Source organism: Dermacentor silvarum, unplaced genomic scaffold (genome assembly GCF_013339745.2).
Source record: "Dermacentor silvarum isolate Dsil-2018 unplaced genomic scaffold, BIME_Dsil_1.4 Seq889, whole genome shotgun sequence".
Classification (NCBI taxonomy): domain Eukaryota; kingdom Metazoa; phylum Arthropoda; class Arachnida; order Ixodida; family Ixodidae; genus Dermacentor; species Dermacentor silvarum.
The window spans coordinates 44,688-54,040 of NW_023606931.1; the positions used below are offsets into that span (position 1 = coordinate 44,688).

Sequence of the window (9,353 nt, forward strand, 5' to 3'; positions counted from 1 at the left end):
CATCTGGGCACTGAGGATAGTCTTGAGTACCTTTCTTCTATGGTTGACATCGGAGGCTGCTGCCGAATAATTCGCACTATTCTGGCAATGTACATTCGCAAAGCGTATGACCATGTGAGTCACGAAGCATTTGTTCGAATTCTGCATTGGCCTCAGTTCCCTAGCTGTGTCTGCTCGTTCGTCCAAGTTTTCCTGCAGGCTCGTACCTTCTCCATTCGCCTGGCTGACCACGCAGCAGGTGAGTTCATCGCACATAGCGGTGCCCCACAAGGATCTGTGCTCGCACCGGTCTTTTTGAACATCGCCCTCCTTTCTCTAGCTTGGAAGCTAGCAACGACACATAATGCGCAATACATAATGTATGCGGATAACATCACCGTTTGTTCAGTTCGTCCTTGAACTTAAACACACAACTGGTGTGCTCAGATAGGGCTTGACATTTCGAAGGACTAGACACGTACATACCAGTAGCGAACAAGTATGGGCGCCGTGTACTGGCACTCCGGCCTATTCAGTTAAATCTGGATCAGCAGCCACTACACGAGGCTTCAACTATCCGTGTACTCGGCCTTCCGGATGCTTCCGGATCTGCGGGAACATGGGTCAAGAAGGCAAAGCAACAGGCCGCGGAAACGATACAGTGGATACGTCGTATTGCGAAGAAATCTGGTAAAGCGCGCACCGACATGGCTCGCCTTCTTGTCCATTCCGTACTGCAACCACGACTCGTCTACAGTGTCAAGTTTCAAAACTTCATGAAGACAGAATGGACTCGCCTTGAGGCCAATAATCACGAAGCCATGTGGGCCATAACGGGACTACCACGTCTCACTCCGCTGCCAACCCTACAGACCGGGTCACATCTCAACAATCTCGACGAACTGGTACCAACGTCGATGAGAGTGCGCCCTTAAGCCGTCGAAGTTATGCTCGGCTGCTGCACTGGCCCTATACATGTGACATGAAATAGACAATCCAGCTTCTATGACACTCGAAGTAGGTCCGCGGAATAGGGTAGCATTAAGTGACAATATGCCTATTGGTCGGATGCATAGCACGGTTCCTCGCCAGGCGAACGCTCAAGTGCAAGCTTTCGAAGAGAAAAATAACGACCGATAACATTCAAGTATGTTCCAATCATGCAGGCGCGTCTTGCGCTGAGCGATAACTTCAAGTTATTAGTGGGTGAAATGCAGTCCCCGAGAAGAGAATAAATAAGTACACGTGTCTATATCGCCCGAGCGTCGACCGCGCAGCGTGTTCGAAGTCTTTTAGCGGCGAGGGCCACTGCTAAAGCGAACAGAACAGCAGAATACATCTAATCTGAATCTATCTGACATGAAGTATACGTGCAGCTGCAACAGAAAAATATTATCAGTAGTGGCCGATCAACGAATCAGAGAAATCGCGGCACGCTGCGCTCTTGTTCACGTGCACACTGGTATCTAAAGTGCCACATGATTCACTGTTGTTTTCGGCGTGCTAGGGAACAACAGCGTCGCGTGTCGCCATTTATCTGGTCAGGTGATCGGTTGCTTGGACTAATCTTGTTCCGCTGCAGCTGCACCTATGTTCCACATACTACCGTTGACTCATGCGGCCTTCCACGTGTGTGCTGATTTTTTAAAGGTTTTCTCTGAATGTTTTTCTTGCTACGCTGATAACGTTGATGGTGACACGTCCCCTAGGCCGGAGACTATTTTAGGTGGATAGATAACGTGCTCTCAATAAATCAGTTGTTAGTGCGCACGCAACTGTCTCACTTGTTTACTCGTGTCCTGTCCCACTACGCCGTTTGTTAAAAAAGATGAATCAGTAGCAGCTCGCCCAGCTGTCGACTATGCTTAGAATACATTAGAAGTGGAAATTACCCTGCACATTCGGGCATACTTTCCCCGATCCCGCGGCCCTTCGCCTCTACACAAGGCAGCTGAAACGCCGTGTGCTTGATGTTTGCGTGATGTTATAAAAAATTTGCAAGAGCGTACGCATGTACATGGTATGCAGAAAAACGCCATCTGTATTACACGCACTCGAACGATTCGTCTGGCGTTCTCGTGCGACGCACCGGATGTAACTTGTTTTTCATGAAAAAAGAAGTTCCTTCTACTGCATCGTACGAGAATAGTCTGAACGCCGACAGCTACCGCGAGTCTGTCCCCGCCCACAACTGTACAGGCACTGGCGCCAGGTAGACTCACCGGTTTTTTAATGCTGCATCATGCCAGACGCATTAACCAGCCGCGCAGATGAAAATAAAGATGGCTGTGATGAATATAAAAGAACGCATTGAGCATGCGCCTTCTTCATTGCGCCTTCCTCATCGTCAAAGGAGACATCAACGCACGACAGCTTTGTAGGCAGCTTTCACCGTGTCCGCGGTGTACCCGAGGTGTCTCGTCCCGTAAAAGGTATAGGCAAGCGAGTTCGTGCAGAGAGACCACAGATTTGGTGCTGAGTTCGCTGAAACAGGGTCGCATTCACCGGACGACAGTCTAACCTGTCCTTACTATATACAAGGATAGACAAGGGAGCAGCTCTGCATCCAGACATGAAGTTCTTGCAGTTGGTTGCCGTCTTCGGCTTTATTTGCCTGGCTGTCACCACAGCAAAACATTATGGTGAGTTTTCTGGTTCGGTTAATCCCTGCGTTGACCCTCTTTCTTCGTTTAGTTAGGTATTCTCAGACTTCTTTTTTCTCAGAATCTTAGCCCTACGGCACAGATGCTTGTTTAAATAAAAGCATGAATTCGCTCCTCATGCTTAAATTTCAATAGTGGCTTAGCCAACATGTCGTCCATATGCCGACACATTTATCAGTGTTTAATTTGTTCTTAGCTTGGCATCTCTGAGAATCTTTCTCCCGAGCATCAAGCATTCCTGGGCGAAGCATTACCAGGTGATGAATGCCTACTGTAGAAGCTGGAGCTGCACACTTTGTAAAGTTAACTGGGTCTTCAACTGTTGAGTACCATGCCAAGGTGAAGCTTTAGCGAAGCATAACCGAGAAGTAAGATTGGGAGAGAGGAATGAACGCAAAGATAAGTGCCATCTGTGAGCGAATAAAGTGCTGACTTCAATGCACTCTGTAAGTGGTTTACTCAAGAAGCCATTACAAACTTATAAAAAGGCCGTAGGTACGTATAAATGCAAAGGGCATCTTGATGCCCGATCATTCGCTCGCCCGCAGATAGGCATTTACTAAGTCCCTCAGTTTTCCGCCGTTCCAAACCCGCCGTGGTTGCTCAGTGGCTGTGGTGTTGGGCTGCTGAGCACGAGGTCGCGGGATCGAATCCCGGCCACGGGATCAAATCCCGGCCACGGTGGCCGCATTTTGATGCAGGCAAAATGCGAAAACGCCCGTGTACCTAGATTTAGGTGCACGTTAAAGAACCCCAGGTGTCCAAATTTCCGGAGTCCCCCACTACGGCGTGCCTCATAATCAGATCGTTGTTTTGGCACGTAAAATCCCATAATCTATTTTTTTCCGTCGTTCCAAGACTCTGCTAAATTAGTCATTACGGCACATCGGACTTTGTTCATTTTTCTTCTATAGCTTTTGATGGACATGACATTATAATACATTCTTTAATATGTAGCCTCACCTCTTTAATTTTTCTGCAACTTCACTGCTACAACATAACTACTGCTTCAGGAGCGTAAAAATATTTAAGCGTTCATTTCACTTCGCCACATCACTAAGTTTTTTAATTTTTTCTGACTGAATGTTGTGCCCAAAGGCCCTTTCTTTATTTTACAGAGGGCTTCGTATAATCACGAACTTGGTGCTACCACCCATTCTATTTTTGTTCAAATCCGATTTTTAAATAGCCTACGGGAGAAAGTGTTGTTCCGCCTGTTTAGGTGGATTTTGGAAGAAGCTGGAATTATACGTGCATAAGAAATCGTTATGTCTAGGCATCCAGTTGTAATGATTCGCTTAGCACGCTTATCAAAATTGCGAAACTGCGTTGAAAAACTCCTAAGTCTACCACCACTCTTGACATATCCGGCCCCCAAATCTGCTAAAAGGTACATTGCCGTAGCAAAATTGGAATTAATATCGCCCAAAATTGGTACAGGGTGGCTTCTGAGAAATGGTCAACTGGAACGCCGATGTATGAGGCTGCACATTTTAAGGACGTAACTCTAACATGTCGTTTATGGCATGGAGTAGAATTAAACAATGCCTACTCCTTCTGCAGCGGCCAAAAGTCACGAATGTGAACTTTGTGAGCGCGAAGAAATAACTGCGTACCGTCTCTGTGATTGTACTCGTTTCAGTGGTCCAACAAAGCGTTCTGTACAATGTTCGACAAGCTTGACAACGATCCTGTTACGGAAAAGATAATTCTTGTACCTTGGTCCCAGCTGACATCGGCCCGAGTTGCTCTGAAAGTACTAGTGTGTTTTGCAACACCACCGGAACTGAACAAAAAAAAAAACTGTAGTCGTTGTCAGTTGCGTTCCCCGCGCTTGTTCAGATGAATTTTGTTCTTATTTTGTCTTCTGTTCTGGCCTTTGCCCTTCCCCCTGAGCAGAGTAGCCAACCGGACAGTTAATCTGGGGCCGTATTTTGTAACGCTTCGGTTTTCGAAGGATTCGGTTTGCGTGCAGTGATTGGTCGCCGCCTGGGTGACGCCATCGCCTCAGGGCGCGAACGCATTTTTTGATGACGTCACGCATATGTCAGTCACGCGGAAACCGAATTTGTCGTCTGCTACGATGCGACGCAGCGCGCGCTGCTTCGGTCTGATCCGAAGCGCGGTGTGCCGTGTGCAGAGCCTGTGCGTGCCGTGTGCACGGGTGAGATCGCGGCACTCGGAGCAAAATGACGGCGTGTGCGGTGCCTGTGGCGCCTGTTATCGTGCTTTTAGCGAGCCTCCGTGATAGACAACGACAACCTCGACGTCGACAAGACCCCTTTTAGATGACAGACGAGGGATATCGGCGACAATTCAGATTCTCAAAAGAGACAGCGCTCCGACTGTGTGAGGAACTTGAGTGTGTATTTTGGCCGCAACGCAACGTTAGCGTACGACGTCCCACCTAGCGGCATAAATGGGTCAACCGAAGTAAACAAAATTCGTTAAGTCACTCACCGCCAGTACAACTCACACACGTTTCATGATGAAAAGCGTAAACATCATCAATACCATGAACAAGTTATTTTTATTTACCAAGAAGCGCTCGTAAACGCTATATTTTTACTCGGTTTGTGACGTTCACTGCCACAAAAAGAAACCTTCGCGTCGATTGGTCTCTGTCCTTTCACTCGTTTTCATTACGTCAACGGACCGCCCCAATGTGACGCCACCGCCAAACCGAATCCTTCATAAACCGAAGCGTTAGAGAATACGGCCCCTGGTTAAATTCTTTGCCTTTTATAACTTATTTCTATAGCACCAGTTTAGAGATCTCAGGACAGAGATCTCTAAACTGGTGCTAGTCTTAGTACTCCTGGAACAGTGTGTGATTATTCGAAATTTACAATAGCCGTGCAATAGTCCGCGCTATTTGACTCGTATTGGGTTCGAGAATTCACTGTTTGAAATTGTCAAATATTCTTTTCGGTTCGCATGTGAGGAAGAACATCACTTACTGGTGTCTCTCGAGAGAAAGATGGATACAAATGAGGACTCTTCCGTGTGATTTGGCTACAGGAGAGTTGCGGCTACTGTACATAGGGTCGTTTACTGACTGAACGCTCGGCTCACATGAACTTCGATCAATAACATCCAGTCAATCAAGGACAATGCTTCAGATTTAGGCAGCCTATACGCGAATTTGTTGTCTCGATTTGTTATTTGACCAGTCTCATCGAATTTGGATCTCAAACCAATATGTGCGTGCGATGCTCTGGTATCACATTTTTCTCCCACTACGGACAAAACACTGAACTTGCATCTGGTGACGTGCTGTTCCCTTGTTTCGGGGATGTCATTGACATGGTGGGCCAGATGTTTATGTTTAGGCACCACACAGGTCAAAATTCCGATCATGCCTAAACATATACCTATATACAGAGGTTTTAAATGCGAAAAGCAGTATCCGACTATAAGGCCCGCCGTAGTGTGGGACTCCGGAAATTTTTACCACCTGAGGGGATCTTTAATGCATCCCCAATTCACGGCCCACGCGCGTGTTCGCATTTCGCCCCAATTAGAAAGCGACCGCCAATGCCGGGATTTCATCCGGAGTCATTTCATCCGGAGGGCAGTGCCATAGCCGCTAAGCCACCGCGGCGGGTTATTTTAGCCATGTAATGCTTATGTTTGCGCTACACCTCTCACACGCAATGCCGGAATGCCGACAGAATTTCATGCAACTGCACACTCTGAGACGTTGACGCAGTAAGGTCACGTGGACGAGATCGATGTTCAATTGGCGTTTGTCGAGACGTGTGGCGAGGAGAGGTGTACGCAGACAGATGTATGTTCTACGTCATTTGACGTGTAACCGTTTTATAGGTAAGAGAGAAACCCCCGCTGAGGCTGCTGCCAAGACAGCCGCTGACGCAAAAGCAGCAGCAGACAAGACAGCAGCCGATGCCGCAGAAGCTGCAGCCAACACAGCCGCCGGCCGCGCAGCAGCAGCACCTAGGACGGAAGGAGCCCGTGGTAAGGACGACGTCACGGCCTTTGTTTGCTCTGTTTCGACGGCAGGCAGAACCTGCTGTGGTAGCCCAGTGGGCATGGCGTTCAAATGCTGAGCTCTAGCTCGCAACTTCCAACCAGGCCACAGCGACCGCATTTCGACGGTGCGGTGACAAGGAAAAAAAATGGAAAAAAAAGGAAAAAAAAAGAAAACGCTAGAGCAGTTACATTTAGACATCCGCACATTTAGGAACAGTCCCGTTTCATACAGAAATGAGTTTTGTGTTTATATGAAACATTTCTTGCGTTGCCATCAATGTATTTGAAACTTCAAGGAGCTTCACTTCTTATTAAATGTGATCAATAGTATGTCAAAATACACCGTGTTGAGTAGAGAGCATAAATGATTGATTGTCAGCGAGTACTTGAAATTACATGGTGCTGTTATCCTAGTAGAAGTAGAAATGAAAACCATAACAAAAAATAAAACATATAATATTCATTGGACGTTATCGGGTTCCTGTGGGCCTTTTATTAACAATACGACGTTTTGGATTGTGAACACGGGTGCAATTGAGATTATATTTTATTTTATTTTGTGATTGCATGTTTTAGTTCAATTTTGTTCTTTCTTCACAATACTGGTTTCCGTTAACACTGTACTGAGAACAGAATGTAATAATAGCCTTGAGCAAATAATCTGTAAGCAGTCAATTCGCAGGCAAATCCAATGGTATATAGATGAAAAAGAAAAAAAACGAAACAAAGCGAGAAAGAGTAACATTGTTTCGCGTATGACCCATTTGCGTTTATTCGCGTCTGCATCAATTTCGCAACTTGCCGTGTTTCAATTAGTGGCTTCCTTCGTAGACATCAGAACGCGGCCAAATTGCCACTACTCTGATTCTGAGTGCTGGAGCCACGTCACCTCGTCCTAGAGGAGGGCAACCCAATACTCGAGACTATTGCATATCAGCAGTACATTGCTAGCGTAACTCATTACTGCACGATAATATGTTTCGTAAGGTAACGCTTGATTGGGCAGCACGGAGAGCAACATTTTGAAGCCGCATAAACGTCCCATTAGGGAGATATGAGTTACTTCCGTTCGTAACCCTTGCAGCAATGTGTGCGAGAAAATAATCGATGTTTTTTTAATACCTGCGTGGTCGATTTGCTACATCTGCTGGGCCTTGGTGACGGAAGAAAAAGCGCGAGCAGCCGTGTAGTTGCCCCAATTGTTGGAAGGAAAGCGAAGACGAACATCGGCAGGCAATCAAGTGGTAACATGAGTAGTCCTGCTGGTGGTAACTGTAACGGGCTGCACCGCAGACACACGTAAGAGGTGCGAACTTAGCTCTGCTGTTTTGCTCTGACGGTGGCGTAAGGCATGCTTTCATAATGTTGTCGTCACTGTGCTCTGTGACGTAAGCGCGTGTACAGGCAAACGCTTTGGCAGATCTTATTTCACTGTTCTCAACACTCACTGTACCCTTGAACAGGAAAGCATTGCATTCTACTGACAATAATTCATGATGCAGGGAGTTGAAGGTTAATGAAAAGACTTGAAGACGTAGACCGCGCAAGAAACGATGGAACGAAAAACAAAAGGCGTAATTTTAGGAGATAAGACGACAGCGGTAATGATTAGCGAGAAAACTGGGGTAGGCGATGCTCTAGTTGGCATTAAAAGGAAGAAATAGAACAGGGCAGGTGATGCAGTGTGGAGCACCGATAACAGTTGATCTATTGAGTGTTGCAGAAGGGACACCAGGAGAGGAAAACGCATTCGAGGAGTACAGAGAATTAAGTGATGCGATGGAAATTAGGAAATTTGCAGGCATAGGATGGGTTCAACTGAGGCAATGCAGGGGTAATTGGAAATCGCTGGCACAGGTCTTCGTCCTGCACTGGATATAACAATACGCTGCTGCTGATAATAATGCCACACTGCTCGTAGGCATACATCATCAAAAATGTCACCTAAGAGCAAACTTTTACAGGCCCACCAATATTTTCGTGTGCAAAGTTTAGTCATGTAATGTTTATGTTTGTGCTACACCTCTCGTACGCCATGCCGGAATGCTGACAGAATTCCATGCAACTGCACACTCTGAGACGTTGACGCAGTAGTGACACGTGGACGACGTCGATGTACAATTGGCGTTTGTCGACACGCGTGGCGAGTTGAGGTGTATCCATACAGGTGTACGTTCTACGTCATGTGACGTGTAACCGATTTCTAGGTAAGAGAGAAACCCCCGAGGAGGCCGCCGCCAAGACAGCCGCCGACGCAAAAGCAGCAGCAGACAAGACAGCAGCCGATGCCGCAGAAGCAGCAGCCAAGACAGCCGCCGACGCCGAAGCAGCAGCAAACAAGACAGCCGCCGACGCCGCCGCAGCAGCAGGCAGGAGTGCCTAGCAGCAGTCTAGGAGCCGCAGAAGCCTAGCAGCAGCAGGATCCTAGCAGCAGCGTAGCTGCAGCAGAAGCAAATGAACAATAAACGGGAGCGTCCGTAAAGCAACAAAAAACTTTGCTTAAAAGTTGAATTGCCTTTATTTCCATAAACATAAAATTTAATGAGGATTTAAAGAAAAGCGTGGCACACAGTAATTTGAGGGGCCTTAAAACCCATACTGAGGGTAGCAGCGGCTGGCACAGGGTCTGATTCAGGACCGAGCACACGAACAATACAATACAATACAATATAATACAATACAAGACATTGTTGGCTTGGAATGGTGCTAGCGAAAAGA

At 47.0% G+C, this 9,353-nt stretch overlaps 1 protein-coding gene across 1 annotated transcript; it reads left to right on the top strand.

The window, feature by feature from the left end:
* Nucleotides 1-2,204: 2,204 nt before the first annotated feature.
* LOC119435751 (tol-Pal system protein TolA-like) lies at nucleotides 2,205-9,128 on the top strand. The gene is made up of 3 exons (XM_037702474.2): nucleotides 2,205-2,621; nucleotides 6,471-6,620; nucleotides 8,843-9,128. Exons 1-3 carry the CDS (start codon nucleotides 2,552-2,554, stop codon nucleotides 9,016-9,018), a joined length of 396 nt encoding a protein of 131 aa, XP_037558402.1. The 5' UTR covers nucleotides 2,205-2,551; the 3' UTR covers nucleotides 9,019-9,128.
* The last annotated feature ends 225 nt before the right edge of the window (nucleotides 9,129-9,353 follow it).